At 44.1% G+C, this 22746-nt stretch overlaps 1 protein-coding gene across 1 annotated transcript in view; it reads right to left on the bottom strand.

Moving 5' to 3' along the window:
* Window positions 1-10792: 10792 nt before the first annotated feature.
* Window positions 10793-22746, bottom strand: part of SLC4A11 (solute carrier family 4 member 11) — a 75820-nt gene continuing 63866 nt past the window's right edge. Inside the window, exons 16-19 of the mRNA XM_074147453.1 lie at window positions 21066-21239; window positions 16284-16479; window positions 13985-14154; window positions 10793-10856 (exon numbers count right to left, since the gene is read on the bottom strand). Of these exons, the coding sequence (XP_074003554.1) occupies window positions 10793-10856; window positions 13985-14154; window positions 16284-16479; window positions 21066-21239 (604 nt within the window). The remainder of the gene's footprint in view (window positions 10857-13984; window positions 14155-16283; window positions 16480-21065; window positions 21240-22746) is intronic.

Here is a 22746-nt window from a genome sequence, read left to right as displayed (position 1 = left end):
CGCAGGATGGGGATGAGGTGGAGGGACAGGAGCCGCTGACAGCAAACTTTTGGCCTGCAGATCCTCCTGCCCACCCTGAAGCTGTCCACACTGAGTGCTAAAAGGAAGGCTCGATGAAGCTAGCAGAAAAAAAAAAAAAAAAAAAACAAAAAGCTTGAAATAGGAGAGGAAAGGGTGAAGAACAAGAGATTTAGCTGAAGTTTCCAACACAAACCCTTTAGCCCTGCAGCTCCGGCTCACAGTTGTAGCCACCCATTTGCCAGACTTTATTATTAGTGAGTTGGTATCATTTATTTATTTATTCCCATTGTTTATTCAAAGTGATGGACGTGCAGCATTCCCACCTACTGCTCTCCCATCCACCATCTCCAATTTTTAATATGCAGTGACGTACACGCTGATGTAGTTTTGTGGACTCAGAGAGTCGTGCGGTGCTGAACCAGCCCCACCTTAGTGCATGGTCCTGGTGTTAAACCTCAGGATCATCCAAACTGGAGAGGGAAAGAAGTGGGTGATGCAGAGCAAGCATTCCTGGCCAAACCTTTTCTAAAAGCCAGGCAGATGTGGCCCTCTGGAGAGCAGCAGGGAGAGGGAAGGTTGCTTTGGGACATCAGGGCAAACCTAGAGCTGGACACGTGGACTGTGCTTACAGAGACGCGAGCTCGCAGTGTTCTATCTCACTTGCTGTTCTTCCACATGCTTAGAGTGAACCACCAAAGAAAAACCTCAGTGCAGGCTTCTCTGGTGCATGGCTTTGGGCACAAGCGCTGCATAAAGGCAGAAGCTTTCATCTCGGGATTAGGGGCTGGCCATCAGTTCCCTATTTTGAGCCTGAGGTTCTCCATGCTTGATGCCGAAGGGACTGGAAGCAGAGGTGTGCTGAGACTCTTTGGAGGTTGCAGGTGGGTTGGTTGGGGTGGTGGAGCAAGTATTGCCAAGTTTGGAAATGAAACCCTTCCTTGTCTTCTTTTGTCTGTCCCCTAGATGGCACCTGCTCTCAACAGATTAAATCCCTGGTGAAAAACAGCAGGTTTGGGTGCCCGGGAAGGCTCAGGGCTGCAAGCTGCTTGCCAGGAAACAAACAAACAGACAAAAAACCCCACCCCAAACATCAAAAAAACTGCAATTAACGGCTTTTTTAGCTCTTACACCAAGAACTTGAGATACCTGACCCCTTGCTGGCTGCAACGTTTCTGCTGCTTTCTCTTCTGGACCATCTCTCAGTCCTCAATCCCCCCAAGATAGTGGACAGGGGCTAACAGGTCCTTTCTCACCAGCTTTCCTTCAGTGGTAAGTGCGCATCTGGGGACAGCGACAGATCCCATCAGACTGGGATCACATTGGGAAGATATTTCAGTCCTTCATAGGGTTGGGAAGGGCAGGGAGGAATATGCCAACTTCCTTTTCAGTTTAAATCAAAGCAGGACATTGAGAAGGGAAATGTACTGACAAGCTCTTGTCAGTTTGAGGAAAGCCCAGATGCAGCCACCCTAAACAACCCCTTTTTCCATGCCCTCCATACCAAGACATGGTACAGGGCAAACCCAGAGATTACATCCCTGGGGCCTCGCTCCTCTTTGAACAGTTTATCCATATAATTTTTGGTCAATAGATATTTAAACCCCTCCTGCAAAGCTCCTGGCAGCGCATCGCATTGCATGTGTGTCCTGGTGGGAAAGGAAGGACATGGTGGGGGAGAAAAATGTCCCCATCTGACCCCTTCCTTTCCCAGCTCAGATCTGCACCAAATGCCACTGATGTTTAAACCACTGTTATTAGACACCTGCTTTGAATGGGGATACTTCACACCTCGCAGTGTTATGGCCTTGCCAGGCTGCCCGCAGCTGTGAGCAGACGCCCATCTGCTAGAACTCCATACTGTGACATCCAGGTGGCAACAAATATGTCCTGCCCACCTCCTCCCTAGCACCCATCCTGAGGGGCTTGCTGCATTCCAGTATGTTTATGGTCCTGATGTAGCACTGAGCCCTTCGCTACACCTCACCCCAGCCCAAAGGTGCTGTACAGCCTTCCCAAGCTACTACCAGGCACCAAGCAGGGACCTGGGGGATGTCCTGTGAAGAGACCCTCATGGACTGGAGAAAGACAGCTGCTACAGAGACACCATGGTCTCAGGTGACCCCGTGACTCCCAGGAGGTTCTACGTGATGGGTGCACAACCACTTCTTAGGTCTCATGCTCGAGGCCTCCAGCCTGTCCAGGAGGGAGCAGTCTTGGGTAGGAATACACTCTTGCTGTCCACTCATCTTGCAAGGGGTTCCCCAGGCGTTCAGGACAATTCCCCCACCTATGCAATCCCTCCTCACAGCCTGACATCTCAGAAGGGAGAGATATTTGCCACATGCCCCACTCTGAGTGGCTTCTTGCTGCCAAGACCGAAGTCCTCACACCAATTTGAGGATCTCTGTGCTTGGCTTCTTTTGGAGGTCCCTTTTAGGACCTTGCTGTGAAGGAGGATGCAATCTACTTGCCTGAAAGCAACACAGAGCTGCAAAAAGAGCTCCTGACCCCCACTCCCCAGACCCTGCAACCACTCCAGCCTTCTGCAGAAGAGGTTGGTACGAGACTGGTGCAGCAAACAGTCCGAGCACTCCTTCCCTGCCCCAGGGACTGGCACAGCCCAAAGGTCCCCATCCCAGAGCATGGAGCAGCTCAGGCCCCAAAAATTTGAGGCTGCCCACATGCTCAACAGCCCTCTGAAGTTAACACTGCAAGGACTGTTTTCCTAGCCTGTCCTGTATTTTTTTTAATATATATATTTAAAAATTTATATATATAAGAGGATCACCAACATCACCTCTAGGGCAACCCACGCTGCCAGAAGCCAGAACTGGCCCTCTGTGTGGAGGGTGAATCCCACAGGACGTGAAGAGATGCAGTCATTCAAAGCAACGAGCAAGTTTGCAGACTCCAGCTCCTCTCAGATAACGCTCCCAGACCCACAGGGCCATTCCCTGTCTCACACTTAACATCAACCTCAGCTTGCATTCACAGGCAAAAAGCCCCTTTCTGCACAGTGAGCTCCTCAAGGATCTTGACTGGCTAGAGATTGAGCTGGAGAGCAACTATCCAAGCTTTGATCTAGTGGTGGGTAACTAGTGAATTTACTCCATGGAAAAGTGGATCATTCCCAGGCTACCATACAAAAAATTCACTAGGTCTTGGGCTCATCTCTGGTTTGGATTATGCCAAGGAAGTCAGAGCCACAAGGGCAACGCTAGCCCAGGTCCAGATGTTCTCAGTGCACCATATCAGGTAAAAGGTGCAGTTATTTCTTAGGTTTCCCCATTAAAGGATGAAGCAATCCCATTTTTGGCTCCCCAGACTCTCATGGGTAAGACAACGTGTGCCCTTACCGTCAAGGTTGAGATGCTCAAATGCTACAAGTGTTGGGGGCTACAGAAGTGTCTCAACTACAGGGACGCCCATCAGAGAAATACGTACATCAGTACTAGGAGAGAAGTCCAAGCCATGCTGGGAGCTTAAGGTTAAATAAAGGACACTGATTAGGCACAAAGTAGAAATATATAAACAGTATATTTCTTTTTATTTTTGTTTTTAAATACAGAGTTTCCTTATACAATAAAGGAATTCCCTTCTTCCTCCCCCCCGCCCCAAGCAACTCTTATCAAAAGAAATCATTCACTGTAAAATCAACACTAGATAGAGGCATGCGCTTTAAGAGCATATTTAGCAAGTGCAATATCTATGGGCCATATCTCCCTAAATAGGAACATGTGCTTCCCCTCACTTAAAATAGTTTCCCAGCAATCTGTGACGGAAGCCTCCTGGTCACCAAATACAGAAATATTTAACTGGTTACATGCCATGTGACATAATGGAAACTAAACCCACCGCTGGTCTTCTCCTGGTATGCTGCAGACCGCCCCAGCCAAGCGGCTCCACTAGCACTCTCCTGTATGGAAAGGGGATGCAGGATTTGAGATGAGGTGGCCCTGCCTCAGGAACATTTCTCCTCTTAAATCACTTCCTCGGAGCTTATCCTGCATTTACACTCCCTCCGAGGAAAGCAAGAGGGGAAAGTGAGGGAGTACTTAAGATACAGCCCCTTTCTCAGGTCAGACCAAGGGGAAGGGGGTTTAGTTCGCACTAACATTCAAGAGCACATACTTTGGAGAAGGTAGTTTTTTTAGCAGGTGAACTGCTGTGGTCTAGTAAGAGAATTCTTTTTTGGGGTAACAACATCTGTGTGGGAACAAGGTACAACTTCACATCAATAGAGAGGACAGGGAGAATGGAAGGGCTAAACACTTCCAAAAATAACAGGGCACTAAGCCACCTTACTTACTAAATCAGAGCGGCTCCACCACAAGCAAGAGGCTAAATCCTCAAAGGGTCAAACAGCACAATAAGCTTCTCACTTTCCAGCAGCTACTGTGCTTTGCAGCTGAATCATACTTTCTCCCATGGGAACAGATCCACTTAGACCTGCTGGACGCTTCAGATCACAGCCCAGCACCTGCCAGGGAATGGACACATCCGATGCACAGTCCCAGCAGCCACAGCTTCCAGACAGGGGCACTTAAAACCAGGGCCCCAGTTACACTTTTACTTCAGAAGTGTTGGAGATGGGAGGTAGCTGCTAACACCTGGGCAGATGAAAGAAGCTCCGCGATAAAGATGTGAATCACTGAAAAGCCTGTTTATGCAGGATGGGATTCTGCTGGGGATGCGGTTTGAAATCAGTGGCACTGGTCCCAAATTTGAGAAGTTCAGAAATACATGATGCTAAAGATATGCACTTTAAATAATAGAAAGGTGGCTAACACAGCTCCCAAGGCAAGCAGTTCACAGAGAGCAGGGTCCACTGCATGAGCTCGGTCATGTCACTCAGATGTCAATCAACCACCTCCTCAAAAGAGATCACCTGCAAAACCGGAGATGTTATCTCTCACAGCACCAAGGGCTGCACCTTCTGCTCCAGCCACATCTGGCAGAGACCAGCATGGCCATGCTACCCTGCCACACGGACACTTGCAGAAGCAAAGCCATCTAAGTCATCCAACCACGTGAAACTTATCTAAATTCAATGCCTGGAAAAAGCATGCTGAGACACCGATTGTTGCTGATAGGCAGAGCGAGAACTGATCGCAGCCCTTCAGCAAGCCTCCCAAGCACTGAAACTGATACTCCAGCTCTTGAATTTGGTATGTTCATTTTCTGCAAAACCCTGGTCACATAACAAATACTTTACTACCAGAGAGGTGTGGGGTTTTTTTGGTTTTTTTTTTGGTTTGTGGTTGGTTTGTTGTTGTTGTTTGGTTTTTTTTTTTTTAAATGCTAAGAGCAAATATCCAGCATAGCTCAAGGTCAAGAGGGAGAGAATTTAACTGCAAACTGTTTTTTCCAACTCTCTGCCATTTTGTTCACCTTTGGGACTGCCATCTGCAGCGATGAGGGATATTGATAGCTTTTGCAGCAGTAAGAATTTGTCACACAGATCACCAACTGAGATGTCACATGCATCCCCCTCTTCTGCTCCAAGAGCAGACCTCATTTCTCCAAGTAAGCAGCTCTTTCCAGCAGAGATGCAGATGGGGAGCAGAAGGCAGCATGTCCCCCAGGACAAACTCTTAATATTTAATGTGACATCAGAACAGTGCCAAGTGATCCAAGCTCATGCAGAGTTTTCTATAACAGACAGACACAGTCAAGGATTGTCTTATTTTGAAAGGAAAACACACAAAAGTTGAAGAGGAAAGTGCTAATTTGTATTTCTAAAGCATGTACTCCGGCAACTCCCTCATCTGTCTGCTCTTTACAGAATATTGATGGTTGGCTCTTTGTAACCAGATCTGCAGCCAGTGGTGTAATGGACAGGGTTCGGTACTTAAACGCCATAATTAGATATGAAAACAATTAGAGAAGGCTGTTCTCTTCTAACATCCACAGGCCTCAGCACAGATAGAAAATGGAGCAAACCCATCCCATTATGTCTAAGTTGTTTTGGAAGCTTGACAGATGAAAGGAGGACAGCCCAACTGGAACACTGCACCATAAAGCAATCGTCTAAAGAGATGCAGAAGACAGTGAAACTGTAGGACAATTATGAATCCTTCATAATTGCCTATTATGGCAAAGCGAGCCCCAAGGGAGCAGCTGCTGCTATGCTGCTGCTCAGACACAGGCTCAAGTTCTCCAGAGAAAAATTCCCACTTGGCACTCTGGCAGCATTTCCACAATGGGGATGCCAGAGCCAGCTTCCAGACAAGGGCTGGGGAAGGGGAGAGCTGGGTCAGGAGATGACAGAAAATGGCTTGCACTGAAGTTTTGGGGGACAGACACAAGAGATGAGTTTGAGCCAACCCTGGTTCTGCTCATTAATCTTCCAGGCAGGTATAAGCACTACAAAGGGTAGATACAGAACCCAAGGAACTAGAAAAAAGCTTGATCAACAAGTAGTATGAACATGTGTCAACAGATAGATACCTGCTTAGTGGGACACAGACCGGAAAATGGTAGGTGCTTTTGATGACCTTGCATGTCTCAGGTCCCTTTTTTGTTGCTGAGAATTCCACAAAAAAACCCTAACCCCTTCCTTCCTACCCCCCTAAGTGTTTTCCAGCTATATCCAGCTTTGACCAACTTAATGTTTCTTCAAAGAGTGTCCATAGAACACAGCTCAGCAGCAGTTTCTAAAGCAGCCAAATATGATATCCAAAAGTCTACAAACAGTTTCAGTCTTTTGGTACAGCTGGGGACATGGACCTTTTTGAACTACAGTATATGGAAACGTAACCATCTACTGTATTTGTTTTCAGAGCATCCCAGTTCACACAGGTCATCAGGAAGTCTGTATCACATCCCGCAGTTGTCGGGCTCATCTTGAAGCACTTCACCAGATGGCAGCTCCGAAGCAAACCAGTTGAATTCATTTACTCCATGCCCATCCTTTCACAGCAATGCACTGATGCATATCCAAGTAGAGCTTGACATTTATTAATAGCTTCAAATGTTGACGCCAGAGAATTTGGGAATTGCTGCTAGTGAAGTTGTCAGATAAGCAATCTAGAAAGTGCTATGCTGCCTGTTCAGCAGTCTGTGGTTTCACCAACTTTCCTTAATTTACATGGAGAAACACATCTATTCTCATGTCAACGGTATTTTTGAAGGCAACAAAATAAGTCTCAGACCAACAAAACTATTCAGGTATAAATCCAATTTTAATTGTCAAGCTAACTTCTAGCTCCTACATTCAATGCAAGGATCAAAAACTACAAGTCTGAGAGTAGAAGTTTATTCTATCCTCAGTTTCTGATTGTTTTGGCAGCTGTCAAAAGATGACTTCCAAAATCCACTTGTTTCAGAAGCTTTCTACTACCTTGTAGTTCCAGGTGAATATTGTGGACTCTTAATAGCTATCAACATCTTTCAAACGCAGTTCTTTGGCAACAGTTATACATAGCATTGTGCGTATATAAAGAGCTTATAATAAAACTTTTTACATTCCAATTGTCTTAACCTTCACAGAAGTATTAAAGTGCTCAATCAACTCTGAACAAACGCTCCTTCCCTAGTTAGCCTACTTCCTGGAAACGTCTGCACTTAAGTCAGCAAAACCAGAAGCAACCAAGAGAAAAGGTACTCATATGAATAAAATCCTCTGCAGGATCATTACAATCCCTTATGAGACAAGAGGCCTTGAGTCTCACATCTCCCTTATACCCATATACTGAGACATGGGTCCAAATGTTCAACAAGTCTAAGCCAGCACAGCTTCTTTTTTTGAGTTGTGCTGATTTCCCATCAGTTGATTCTTTGGCCCCTGACTTCTGTTGAAAGAAAACCCTGCAAAACAGACTCCTATTGATGCTACAAAGAAAATACAAACACTGAAGTCATACTGGTAAAGCAACAGCAATAAAAGTTATGTGATGGATATTTAACCCCTCCAAGCTATTTGGATTTTACATGATCTCAGTAGCAGCATTTGACACTTCCCAAAATCAATATTTCCAAAGAGGCTTTAAATGAGGACATTTTTGGTCCTTCTAAGCAGGGGGATGGAGGCTACATATCAAAACTATTTCCTCTGGCAAGACCTGCATGCCAGTTCACCCCACCATGCTCTGTGCTGGAGGAAATTTCACCCAGTGCCTCTGCTTTTCCTCAAAGAGGACCAGAGCCACATTTCCTTGGGCACATCCTCTCCTTCCTCCTGTCACAGCATCCACAATGTGATTTAAACCAGCCCACAGGGTGAATTCTTCCTTCCAAGAGCTGAGACACCAGAAATGCAACCCCAGGACACGTGCATTTAATAGCTTACTCAACCACAGGATGATGCTTTTCATTCTACCTTTGGTTAAATCTTTTGACATCCGCAAGAAAAGCGTGTTATTTAGACATCATCAAGCCTTCGCACTCCCTGTCTTACAACAGGTACTGAACTGTTTGCTGTCATCTGCTCTTTTTCTGTTGACTGAAGATCAGACATACTTTTACCACCTCTGCCTTTGCACTGCCCCAAAATCTTGTTTGCTGACTGTTTTGGCCCCTGTTTCTACATGTAGACCTTAGTAACAGCTATTAGTGATCTCACCACAGAAATGACTCAAAAGCCAGGAAACATTGACGAAGGCGGCCAGAAACCACACTTGGATTTATAACTGCTGTGATGCCACTTACCAGACACAGCACGAGTTACCCCTGCTGCCTCCAAGACTGACTGAAAGCCAAACGCATGGCATTACCTGCTTTGATGTACTGGGGTGGTCATCGTGACCCTGAGACTTCTCAGCAGTTCCACAAGAGTTGGTTGGTGCAACATGAAGGTCATGCTTTCAAGGTTACATGACATTGTTTTGCTTGCTAAGCTGAGGGCTTTTCCCTGCTTGGGGACATATAAGCCATGGCCACGTTCTTGGGAACAACTCTTACTGCTCTCCTCCATCAAGTATCAATACAAAGATGAAGGGTTTCATAAGAAAATAAAAATTTAGTTTTCATACATCTTTTAAAGCCGTAGGCAGCTACATTAAGATGAAATACCATCCGATATTTAGTCCAAATACACCAAATCTTCAGTGAGTCTGGCTTAGTTTCAGCATAGGAGCTTTTTACCCAATTCCTTCCTCCCTCATTAGACAGTTGGTCTTCCTCATCATGTAGAGGAACACCCTATCAGTAGGGCACGTGTTGATAAAAGCTGCATCATTTACCAGGCAAGCAATTGGTAAGAAACACTTCTCTGTGCTAATAATACACTTGCATTTCATTTTATATGAATCCTCTTCCTTCGTTTCTACTGCTTTGAAAGTTCATTAACTTTAGAGGTGCACATTTTTCTTAACACTTCATCTGTGATCTGTAGTGTGCAGCAAAGGGCAAGCACTGAACTAAAGGGCAGCTTGTTTCACAGTACTCCAAGTAAGAAAACTGACCACAGTACAAGCAAAATTAAATAAACTGAAATACAAAAGACAGCAGAAGTTAGATTCATCCAGAAATATAATATAATGTCTGGGAGTGGGGAAAACTGGATATTAGCTACAAAACAGAAACAATGAAATGACCAACAAATATTGATTAGGTGGAAGAGGAAAACTTTCATTGCATGCTGTACATTAAAATTAAATGCAAAATCCACATTTTGGAGCATCAAGACAGAATGATGAAGGTCTCAAGCCATGGAAAGAAGAAAAGAAACACCTTGAATAAAGCAACAAATGAAAAAAACCAGTAACTGCTCAGTTCAAAAGGAAAAAAGTGACTGTATCTCAAATGAGAAAAAGCAGCACTGAAGCAGAGAACAAAAATATGGTCAAGACATCACAGGTAACACTGACCGCACAAAACACTTGATATTTTGAAAGAATCAGGCCCATTTGTATATCTATGCAAAATATATACACAAATCCATATGTATATATGTACACATAGGCACTACTGTACATATGTATATGCAATCATTAACACAACTGCCCTTTGATAAGTTTCAGCATCTGACTCTGGGTGCAAGCAAGAACATTGCAGTTGTGCAAAACTACATTTCTGTGTTTGATTACTGAGAAGTAATGGTAGAAAGATCCAAAATAACTCCCAAATAGCTTAGGCCCAGATGTGGTTTCATCAACATTGCCATGTAAGCCCAACCTCTGAATAGTTCCAGCTCATTTGTAGGAATTAAATATTCAAAGCTGTGGATTGTATCAGTACAAACGATATCTGTTTCCAACCCTGCTGATCTGAAGAGATGGCCAGACATCCCTCCTGACATAAGTGGTTTAGCATGAGGCCATCCCACTCAGAATACCAGCTTGGGAATACTGGATGCATGAGAAATCAAATTCAAAGGCCAGAATAGGACTGTCATTTTGTAAAACAAGTGTCAGTTGCTGTCCTTATAGAGTTTTGGAAGAAAGGGACATGGTGCATAAAAAACCAAAGAGATTCCTCCCCCACCCCTCAAACAAAGGAACACATGACAACTCTGAGGACACATGCTCCAGCTGTACGGACATGCTGATCTTTGGGGTTTCCAGTTTTGGGATGTGGAAAGTAGCATTTTCCATAAAGCTTGCTTGCCTCACAGCTCCAAAGACAATTGGCCTCCCAAGTCCAAGGCTGGTTTGGTCTGACACTTCAACGCTCAATTGGTCTTTGATATGTGTGCATTACCAATGCCATATTAGAGCAGAAAGAAAGTGGTGAAAGAAAGAACTGCAGATAGATTGTTCTACACCTCGGCAAAGCCACCTTCCAACTCCAAAAGAGACGTCCTCGCTGCTCTGCGTGCGGAGGACCCCGTTTAATGCTCTGCATCCATAGCATCCAAGTACTTGGCTTCAATGATCCTAGGGAGCAGGTTATACCTAAGATTGAAATAGAAAGAGAGCATTAGTGCTTGTTTATAGTCATGTAACTTTCTGTCTTAAGACTCTCAGTTGAGTTTGTCCATAGCCATGCACACAACAGATTCACCCAGCTGAAGGGGAGATGAAGTGGTGGAAAGTAAAAAGAACCAATCCTGCAAGAAAATACAGCATTTATAGGAATAACAGTGCAGAGCTACTCCTGGAAGAAGCCTCCTCATTTCAGTTCAAGAGAAAAGAGAACATCTTCATCCTCACAAAGTCACTTTCCTAGAGCACTTTATCACCACAAAGTCTTCAAGGTGTCAAAAACATGCTGTGTCACCCAACCCACAGCTACACTCCTGTTTTGTCCTGGGGAGGCAGGTAGCAGGCTTCCTGCTGCCTCCAGTTTGCTAGTGGATGTGTTACTTTGCTAAGAATTACTATTTATTTCTAATTTCTACTTTCTTTACCACTTTCCCTATTGTGGGGACATTGGCTCAAATACCTGCAATTCAAGGGTTATTTGTATTGCACTTCTTCAGTTCTCCAAGTACACCAGGTCACTCCTTTCAGCTCCCACCATGAAGAAACTTTAATAGACAACCCAGAAGCTTTGGTCTTTAGAGAAACATCAAAGATATCAGCAAGACTTGAGACCACGGCAAGAGGCTAAGAAGGGCTGTGCCATTCATTCCTCCAGCTACTAGTAAGATTCCATCCCTAGCTAGTGTCTGGGTTCCGCATTGGATCATGGAGACAATCATTCCCTTACTTTGAGGGTTCGGTTTTTTTCATTTCTTTCTTTGCAAGAACATCCTCATGAATTTACATATTTGGGTGAGAAAGGCACGGCACTATAACAATATGCTATGAAGTTGCTCTCATTAAATCCTACTGCATATTTAGTTTGACACTTTTCCCTGCTTAACAAGGAAGCTATTCTTCAACTGGTAAAATAAGGCATAAGGCACTAGAAAACTAATTTAAGGGTTGGAAGGTCCTTTTCAATAGCTATGCAAGAGATCCCAAACAGCACTTACTACTGAGAAGTACCAGAATCTGCTTAAATAGACCTGACATGAAATAAAACGTTACAGAGCTGTGGGAGCACAGATAAGCATCACAGAACTTGGAAAGAAGATTCTTCCTCTCTGAGCAACTAAAAACTAGTCATTCCGAAGTTTTGAATGAAAGCCAGGAACTGGGGATACTGAAAGAGATCACATTTTCTCCCAACAGACTGTTCTCTACTGCAATAACGAGAAGCCATTGAAATCCATTATCTTTCACATTAACACTATGCCAGTGGAAAATGATGGTCCCTCACCACTGACAATGCAAATCATGCATCTAATGCTGTTGGACAGATGGAAACGTGGCTTTGAGACAGACAAGTAACATGGCTGTTTTTCTGGATGGAACACTGAGCCGTGACTCACTCATCTGGGTTTGATTCTTGACTTTGACCCCTGGCCACTGTCCCATCTCCTCTTCCTCCCTTCACTTCTTAAAAAAAGAGAAAAGATATTTCATTTCTTCTACTCTGTCTCATCTATTTAGAGTGCCAAATCTTGGTGAAAAAGTCATTGTTAACTACAGAGCTCATGCATCATGGTGCTGCCTTCTCGGCTGGAGTCCACAGAAACTACACGAAGGCAAAAGAAATCAGAGAAAGGAAAGTCAAGGGCAAATTTCTGTATTGTGCCAGGTAGCACCATCTTCCCCTTAGCAGCAGGGCTGATTATCCAGCTACTGAAAAAGCTGCTCTGGAAAGAGAAATGAGTTAGCAACAGATCTAGTATAAGATGACAGTATCTTATTTACTCAAAGGAAGATTTATTTGCACCATCAAATTATCTAACTTTTATTGCAAAATCAGGTTCTTTGACAGCACTCTCTCCATGCCACCTTAGCTTATTACACTATGTCCGATACTTGAATACTTGGCAAAGAGCGTCCTACATTTTCTTTTCTGTACTGAGCTGCTCTGTGCAGAGACTTGCAATTCCCACAGGAGTCAATCATCCAGCTCTGCACACAGTTGAAGTATTTACCAGCCACTTAACCTGTCATCCAAAGTGACGTCTATGTAAAGGGTGGGTGAGAGACTCTTACCATAGGAACAATCATTTCAGTGTTTTCCAAGATTTTGTTTATCTTTAAAAATCCAGTCCAAATAGCTCTAACCTGATCCTGTTGAAAGTCATGGTTGTTTTGACATTTGCTTTTGTTTTAGAAGAAAACTGGCCCCATCTTTATCAGCCAAGGAAAACACCACAATGGCTGCCTTTGCAGATTATCACACCGGTAGCCCTGAAACTGAGATCAGACAGAAAATCTCCGAGACTGCCAGCTCAAAGACAACCAGATATCACTGGATACCACACTGGCCTAAAAATAATCAAGTGGACTGGAAACAGATCTCTTCCTTTTAAGATCTTATTATGGCTTCTCATTATATCCAAAGGATGGGGAGCATGAATGATTTAACTGGAGAATGATGGGCAGTCACTGTTAATGACCACAAAGGAAGAAACCAGTTAAGTTCCTCAATAATTCTCTCTGAAGACTGCAATATATTGTAGGGTCCTCCCAGTTTTAAAGATACGTTTTAAGACTAAATGCAGCCAGTTCAACCTAACTGATCATTGGCACTGGCATTCAGCAGTGCAGGAGGTCTGTAAGGTCACCACAGCAGAGCACTAGCTAAGAGGTTAAGTATTCCTCTTAGGAGAAGTTTCTTGCCCTGCTCTAAGCACAGGCCTTCGGAAATCAAATTGCAAAGCAAGAAGGAACTTTATCAAATACCACCTAGAAGGAAGGCTCAGACTACAGCTTCTCAGGAATATCAGGCATCTCATGAACTGCAAAAGGAGACTCATTTGCGTCTCAGCTAGCTGGACAAATACCTGTCAGCCCAGAACACTTTGCACAGCACCCAGCGTCAGTGAAATCACAGGCTCTCTGCACTGTTCCTCCTCAAGCACGAGCAGCTGGTGAAAAAGAGGTCATCATCACTCAATTCCAGGACCTGGCTACTCAAGAAAGTACCAGCTGCCCTTCTAGACCACCCAAACTTCCTGCGATCCAAATCTGAAGTAGGTAAGGATGACAGGAAAAAAAAAGGCAGCCAAGCTTCGTACCTGATTGGGATCATCCCTATCATGATGAGTGGGAAGATCATCTTCATGTAGGGCAATGGTGACATGCCAAAACCACAGAGGATGAGGAGCTGTAGGACTTGCAAGCCTGTGAAATAGTGGATCTTCCTCTGGGGCACTCTGCGGATGTAATGTGTTGGAGGATAAGCAGTCTGGGAAGAGAAGAATTACATTAGATATGCAATGACCTGGACTTGTGACACAAGGGTTTTAAGGAAGTCATCAATTTACAAACAAACACGTGGAGTGCATCAACATCAGTCCTTAACAGGTTCAAAAGCTGAATGCAGGATTTGTAGGGTTAAAGCAAGTGCCTTAAACCACAGCACTGGCAGCAACACACAGAAGATGACTGGGCACCAGAAACTTGAGGAAGGAAAGACACAACACACAGCTAAGATTGCCTTTGGGAGCATCTGGAGTGCAATAAAATATCTTGATAAGTACTGTAATGAGATTCCCCTGAGTAGGATTATCAGGGCTTTGCAGCAACATGTGAAGTGCCTGTGGGGGTGTGCAGAGGGGTGATGGTAAGCAGGTGCGGGTGTTGTTACTGCTGGATGGTTTCTCCACCTGAAAGCCAGCTCCTTATGATTTTTTACAGCCTTCTGTCCTCTGCTGATCAGACTCCATGCTTGCCCCTGGTGGTCCCATTTCTTGGCTGAACCCCGGTAGGGGAAGACCAGGAGACAAGACTGGGGAGGTGCGAGAAGAGGCTGTACTCAGACTGCAGTGATTTTCTCAACTCATACAAGCTATTCATTTTTGAGAAAGAAGGGGGCGAAGTGACATTAATAGGCTAAATATTGCTCGTGGTTTCTTTTGACAGTTACTTGCTCATGTCTGAGCACAGGCTTTGACTCACTGTCTATACATCAATGAAGAGTATGAGCGACTGTCTGCTGGCACTGATACAGACTCAATGGATTTCAGATTGTGCCATGACTCATTAAAAGGTTTCCAGAAAAGGGAGATCTCCGTATTTGAGAATACTTTTTAATTTTCCAAACAGAAGGTTGGAAAATTCCACACATAATTTGTACTAGAAACAGAAGTAATATGCCACGTACATCAGTAACTATTCAATCCTGATTCAAAAATTGACATGACAAATGTAATCTTTACCCGGATTTCACAGTTTTATCCTCTGTGGTGTAATATTAAAGATCGAGATAGACTAGCAGAGATGCAGAGCCAAATGGTTGGCTTATTAAGCCCTTGACCCTTGCTACTAACAGAAGGTGAGCTGGAGATTCCTTATTGCTCCCAGGTACTGCCTACACTGCAAGCTAACACCTTCTCAGCACTTGTAATAGAGAGAGCTTGAAAATAGATCTTCTAGATTTGTTTTCATCCCACATCAGAAGGGTTTCAATGATGCAAGTAATTTCATTTTGAGTTTAAAATCTTGTGGCATTTCACACAAGTCAAAATGAAAGTGTAAGTTATAGCAAAAAAATTACCTGTTCTGAATCTTTGTTGGGGAAATTAAAAGATCGCCATTTACTGACATTATGCATGTGCTTTTTAATATTTTATTGGTTTTAAAATGCACATCATGCTGACATGCCACCACAGTTGGTTTTTTAAAACTTAAAACCCCTACATTCCGTGAGCAACAGTTTGTGCGATTGCTCTTTAAAAAAAGGCATTGTTTGAATTTGTATTTTTGGTTTGCACTCTACACGGTTTAGAAGGTGTCTTCACTGGTAGCAGCTATCCTGGCTCCATTGATGCACTCATCATTGCCTCTGGAGAACTGGTCTCCAGAGCAATTCTTAGCAGACTGAAAAGAGCAGGATTATATCCAAGACATTGCTCTGAACAAGGCGGCTAAAATGCTTTTGTGGCAGGGAAATGCTCTGCAATTTATGCACAACTTGAAAGACAGACAAGATGCAGTGCAATTCTACGAACAATTCAGTTACCACTTTTTTTTTAACCCAACAACAACCATGCCACTTTTGTTGTTTGACACTGCATTATTCTCCCACTCATCGGTCCGCTTTAATGGCAAAGATTTCTCATGCTCGTATCTCAGTGGCAGCCAGGCTAAACTACAGATATCAAGTTTCACTCCCTCTTTGCAGAGAAAGGTGGAAAGGATATGCAAAGTGTGGGTTGTAGCTGGAAATTAGCCTCCTGAGAACATGAGTTTTGGGGGTAACCCCATTCCCAACACCAGCAGCTTTCCATGTTAGCTCCTGGGACGGTTTTGTGCTAAGGCTGTGAATAAAATTTCCTTCTCTTTTCCACCAGGCTGGTGCCCCAGTTTACGTACCTGTTCTTTGAGCAGGAGAGCCACCCTTTCAAAGAGCTGGTTTCCATCAATGGAGGTCAACGCAATGTAGAGGAAGAGGCCATAGAGGACCGGCTTTGGGATCCACTGGAGAGGGAATGGGAGGAGCAGGAGCGAGAGGCCAACCAAGAAGTTTGCCACTAGACTTGTCAGCCGGGTCTCCTTCACGCTCACAATCCTGGAAGCAAAAAAACAGGGATTAGGGGAGTAAGGGTAATATCCCAGTATCCATGTAAGCTTATCGCTGGGGCTCACTACTCCGTGTAGGTGCAGGACATGTGCCGCTCGGGAAAGGGAAACTCATCTCCACTGCACTGAGATCAGCACTTCTGGCCCCGTGCTGATACTGAGAAGGCAGAACTCTGCTGGATCCAGGCCAGGCACTTAATCCACAGCTCAAACAGAGCAGCTGGAAAAATGCCAAATTCCCCTTCTGCAAAGCTCCATAGATCCTATCCTGAACTAAACTGCCCTCTAAACTAATTCCGTTTAGCACATTGCAAAAAAAAAAAAAAACAACCACCAAAAAAACCAAAAAAACCCCACACCAGGCAAGAATCCTCTTTCTGGGCAGTAATCCTTTCCTTGATTTACCCAGTGCATATGCAATTGGCTTCTATCCAAAAGAAAACTCATTCACTTCTATGGGAACTAATGAACCTCTTGTAAAAAGAAAAAAAAAAGTCTACACTCTCTTGACTTCGAGTCAGCATTTTTGATGTATATGAGGATCTCCTTGTTTATATGGAGCGGAATGCTGAGAGCACTACACAGGGAGCTAGAAATTTAATTCTGCTGTGGATAATAGCAGTTGCACTGCAAATTGCCTATTACCATGCAAAACATGCAATTAATTAATGCAAATTTTTCAGAGCTGACAGACCAGAGACTGATTTTTTTTTTTTTTAATGGGGGGGAAAAAGACTGACAGGAAAGCATGCAACAACTTTCAGAGCCTACTCAGAGGGTGAGGGGAGGTTGCTTTGTTTTCTTTTCCCTTGAATTAAGACTCTGAGTATCTCCTAGTTTGAAAAAACAAAAAAACCAACCCAAAAAACCCACTACCAGAAACAACAGGAGGAAAGAAAACCCTCATCTTTCAAGAGTACTTACAAATACAGAAGAGGGGGATTCTTAACGTAACTTTTTTTTTTTTGAGAAGATAAATCCACCAATTCAGTGGATAAGCTAGTGAATAAATCCCCCTGTTGTCAGGAGAAATTCTTTTCCACAGGCTGTTTTGGTGTCATTTAGTAGCCTCATTCCCTGGATGGGAGATGTAATATTCTGAATTAACCCTGTACATAAAATACTCTGAGGATCAACCCAAGAGCCAGCCATAAGATCTATCAAAACACTTCTCCCCCTTTTACATATGCACTGCTGGGACTTCCTAATCCTCTCAGGCATAAAGAAGACTGCTTTCCAGTCAATTTTTCAATATTAAGTTTTTGAGAGTCTTGCTTATAAGTAAGGTCAGGTTGAACTTCAAATCTGTTTATACATTCAAGAGCACAATGAAGCTGTGGGGACACAGGAGCCTTTCGCACCTGTATTTAGAGAGAGGGGAAAGGATAACAGCCTAAGGCTTGCTTAGGATTTGGCAGAATTAACATGAGCAGTCATGAGACTTAAGGAACAACAGATACCACAGAGAGTGCACAAAGTCCTGAGGACAACACTTGAAGTCCTTGGTGCATAACGGGGCAGATCATATATATTATCTAGGATTACCAAGAGAGGATGCACAGAAGAGCAACAGGAGGTGTTAACCTCTAAGTAACCTCCCCTTTCCCTGGCTAGGTTTAACCAGCAGAAACCACAGCTTTCCTCCTTCCAAACAGATTTTGTTCAGATCTTTTTGCAAGTCACCTATGTCAAGAGGTCCCTGCCAATGCCTAGAGAAGCCAAGAGAGAGTAGAGCACTTCTCTTCATTATCTGCATACTGCTCTTGCCTGCTCTGGAAGAACTGAGACATCATCTAAGTGGATATAGTTTGGCATCCTTTCCATTTCCTCCAGGTCTGGATCACCACAGAACAGAAGCCTTAGAGATGAACAGAGCCAAGCAGCTTAAAGTGCAACTGCAAGTGCTAATTCAGAGTAATTTGCTAGTCTGATAAGGAGTGGTCACACTACTTCAGAGCTACCAGAACCACTACAAGCCTATCAAGTGGCCCAGTAAAGCAGGAGTGAAAGGATGCACTAACTGATTTAGCCTCATCCAGGTGTAGCAAGGCTTCCTTTGGCTTTGTCATTGGGCAAGCTACAAAGGAAGCATTTCTGCTACTTCAGGCAAAGATCTAACCCACTGCTGGGTATGCTCATGACCTGCAAGCATCAGTCTGAGCATGCACAAGTCTTGTACGTTCCTTGCAAGTGAAGTCATGCAAACCAAAGAGCTCAGGATCAATATCAGATGTGAAGCCACCACATTTCAATCCGATGCAAGTCTGCAAGTACAGAACAGCTCAGAGTAGAAGCCCTTTGGTAATGGATTTTTGAAGTTTGTGAAATTTTCTGCTGTCGTCTCTTGGGGATGCAGCAATATCACAGCACTGAGGAGTGTTTGATCACATACAAGATGTACTGCAACTACTACTGCCAGCTTCTGCTAATGCCACTTATTAAAACAGTTTGGAATTTCTTATCAGAACATAGTTAAAATGGCACATAATTGACCAAACGTGAGGTCTTTAAAGCTGAAGTTCCCAGCCTTAAATTGTTCTGCCAATTCTAGCACTTTTCTTAATTCCAGGATAAGGAAATCACAGTCACATTAAGTCAAAAGAAGAAACCCTGTAATTTCCATGTGTTCAGAATCTGGTTTGGCCCTTGAAGAAACATCTCCAGAAAGTCCATGCTGCAACGGAAGTGAAGTAATTAAAGAGCTTTGATTCGAGTGCAGGAAAGGCACCTGCCAAGGGAGTCGGTGCTGAAAGAACTCCTGATTTTCTAATTGAGCTTGAGTACGTTTCTTTTTCACCAGAGCAGGCTAAGAGGGGAAAAAAGGAAAAAAAAAAAAAAAAAAAGATGACAACATTGCTCAGAGCCTCCTGTTTATAGCTCAATACTTTGTAGAGAACAAAAAGCTTCAGTCTGAAAGGGAGTTCAAATAACTTGGATATCCTCGTTCCCCTTTTTGCTCCATATATCCATTTTATAGCACTCGTTTACATACCAATTAGCCTCTAGCAAAGAGCTGGAGGAAGAGCTGGGCCATGAGGGAACATACTTAGTGAGATTAGGGCATCCCTATCCATCGAGCCCTTTCAGGATAATCACTGTAGCCATAGCTAAGTTAACATGGCCAAAGAGGGCTCTCTCTTTTTGGGCAGCTGGTGAAGGAGCAGAGGACAAGGGCAGAAGGTAGTTGTTAATTCAGGCAGGGGACCGGACTTTATCAAGGAGAAGTCAGAATGCAGAATCGAGACAGTGGGTGGCAAAACAGGAAAAAAGCACCCAGCTATTAAAACTGACAACATAAGGCACAGGAGGGAGGCTTGGCACGTGGGGTTCAAAGTGTAAGTTCTGCATCTCACAAAGATATGGAGAGCAGAGGTATCCCAGAGCAGATCATGGGCACAAGGAGCAAAGGCATGGATTAAAACTCTTAAAGAACTCAAATTGCAAAGTTGCTTTTTTTGAAATAGGATTTAGCATTTAAGACATATAGTTGTGGTAACAACTAATACCAACACATACTAATGGGAATGCGAACCCAAGGGGCTAATTTCCCAGGAAAGGTCTGTAAAAGCATTGCAGGGAACAGGAGGACTCAGCAATTTCCAGATGTGGAAGGTGAAATGTGTCTATCACTGACCCCAAAATCAGCTGTGCCAGGTTGGGCTGGGCCAGCTGGCACCAAAACCAGCATGAAAGCGAGACTGAAATTGAAAGACAGACCCACTCCATCCCCCAAGGTAAATGACTCCTTAGCCTCACTTTTGATAAGTGGCAACTCTGAAAATGGAAACCAAGACAGGATAATTAAAACTAATGGCATGTAAGTGGAAATTACCACTTCTGAGGTAAAAGCACTCAACTGTAACATACCAAGATCAAACAGACCAGATAATTTCTCATGAAACCTGCTCCAAAATAGAGATTATGTTTTTAATTTTTTTTTTTTTTTTTTTTTTAAATAGCTCTCTCAGAGTGTGTTGGAAAACTCAGAACAGCAAAAAGCTAGTTTAAATAGAAAGCCATGACCTGGGCATTGCTCCACAGTCTCTTTTGCTTAAAAACAAGAGGATTTAATAGGCATCACATCTTCCCAAAACGTGTCGGAAGATATTATGGGAGCTTTGAAATAATGCTGCATTTTTCCTACCCTGTGTAATAATCACCAGACGGGTTTCAGGCAATGAATCAGACTGGATTTTTTCCGGTGAAGACATCTGAAAAGATCTGGCCTAAGCATCTCCTCAGCTTTCCATAAGCATAAACCTGAAAAAGGCCTTGTCCTCCAGAAGAGTCAGTCAATGTACATTGTAGCAGGTGGAATTCCTGCAGGCTGCTGTCAGCCACTGATGAGAGCATACATTTGTGCCTGTCCTGAAACAAGCAATTTGCTGCAGGGGGATGAAGCGGGGTCACAGGCCATACTGGCTGAGGTGACCTTGTTTGGGACATCTCCCCTCCACCTTCATATCTTGCACGTCTTCAAGACGACAACTAATTCCCCAGCCACTGTACCCAAAGGATTAGGAAACCACAAGTGAAACCAAGTAGATCCAAGACAACTCCACAGCTCCTACTTACGTCTCGTAGATGTGTCCATTTTCAACCCTCTCCTCCACATAGGCCAGGGCGCGAACGTGCATTGGGGAGTGAGGGAAGGCAGCATGGATCCATGGGAGACCGAAGATTGACAGACCCGTGTTAATCAGAGCAACGAGGAGGAGGTCCCAGTGATAGGCTGTTCCCTTCACCAACCTGAAACAAGGATTTTGTTGACAGCAGTTACACCCAGTGCAAACTATAATAGGCTGCTCTTGCTGAACCTGAGCTCGAATGCTAAACACCAAAGTACACTTCCATACACAGAGCGATTTCACACTTCTGCTTTACAGCCTGTGTTACATGCACATGAAAGGTAATGAAACTTGATAGTTTGCTCCCAAAGCAGTGATCTCCTGGAAAGAACAATGCTGAGCAGAAAGGTAACCCACTAAAATAACAGTGCATGAACGTTTCATCAGGAGTCAACTCAAAATGTACATTGGTATGTCCTAGCAGAGTCCACCTGGGGAGTGGTTAGAAACCTGGGCATAGGTTGCCAAACTACTGCCACTGAGTTTCCCACCCGTCTTGTTTTTAACCCTGATTTCCTTCTTTCCCCATGAACAGAACACATGCTTGGTATGCTGCAGTAATCCCCTAATTATGTAATTGCTACTGCATGATAAGAAAACGGGACATGAATTCATTAAGTTTCAGCTTCTCCTTACTAGTCAACCAAGGAGATACGCTCCTAACCTTGGTGAGTGCAGGGTAGCCACCCCATTTTGTTTCTTAGGGGAGGGGGAAACTGGCAGCCTTCAACAAGGAATCTGACCACTTCACACTCGCAGTACTAACACTGAACCTGCATCTAGTTTAACCTTGCAATTTTTTGCAAGGTCTGCCCCTTTCCTGAATATACCCATCTGGTACCAACTTCTCGGATGCCACAAATAAAGTTTAGAAAAAGGCTTGGGAAGGATTCAAGTCTCAGACTTCAATAGCTAGCTTAAGGTCTATAGCTACGTTTCTGCCTGGGCATTGGAGCAGACAGCAGTGTTCATCCTGACACAACAAAAGGAATCAGCTGAATTGCTTGCCAGGCACCACCAACTAGAACGGGAGTACTATTTAGGTATCTTAATGCCACTCAAGCAAGCTCTGCTCAATCCTTAAGCAGACACTTGGAGCCATCAGAGATGGTCTAGGACATGAGGTCTACTAGCTTCACACACACGAAGATCTATGCCTAATGTCTATCTCAAAGAGCAGCAGATGCCATTGTCTGGGCAGCAGAAATCCTGGGTGTGGTCTGGTTTTGAAACAAAAAGATTCGTCCCACTGGAAGTGCTCACCTCCATTGCCTGAAGAGATCACGGGGTGACTAGGTCAGGTAGATGTCTACATTGCAACGCCTCTGAAGCTGGAAAGTGCTATCAGGAAGGGCGAGACTGTAAACATACTTCCTGTCTTGGCTCACACTTTGATAGCACGGTCCCTGCTCATGTGCTCCTTTCTCAGAGCTAAGGCATCTCCAGCATCCCCAGGGTCCTGCCTGCCCTTTTCAGAGGGCTTTCTGTGTACAAAGGCCATACATCTAACAGCAGTATCATTTTAGTCCCCTTGGGACACTGGTCTCAGCACTCTTGTTGCAGCACTTGTGTGGTATACAGCTGTTTTGACCAATGCATAGGCTCCACTGAACTTGTCTAGCTCAACA

This window comes from Numenius arquata, chromosome 5, assembly GCF_964106895.1.
Source record: "Numenius arquata chromosome 5, bNumArq3.hap1.1, whole genome shotgun sequence".
Lineage (NCBI taxonomy): Eukaryota > Metazoa > Chordata > Aves > Charadriiformes > Scolopacidae > Numenius > Numenius arquata.
This window is presented reverse-complemented; position numbering and strand designations above follow the sequence as displayed.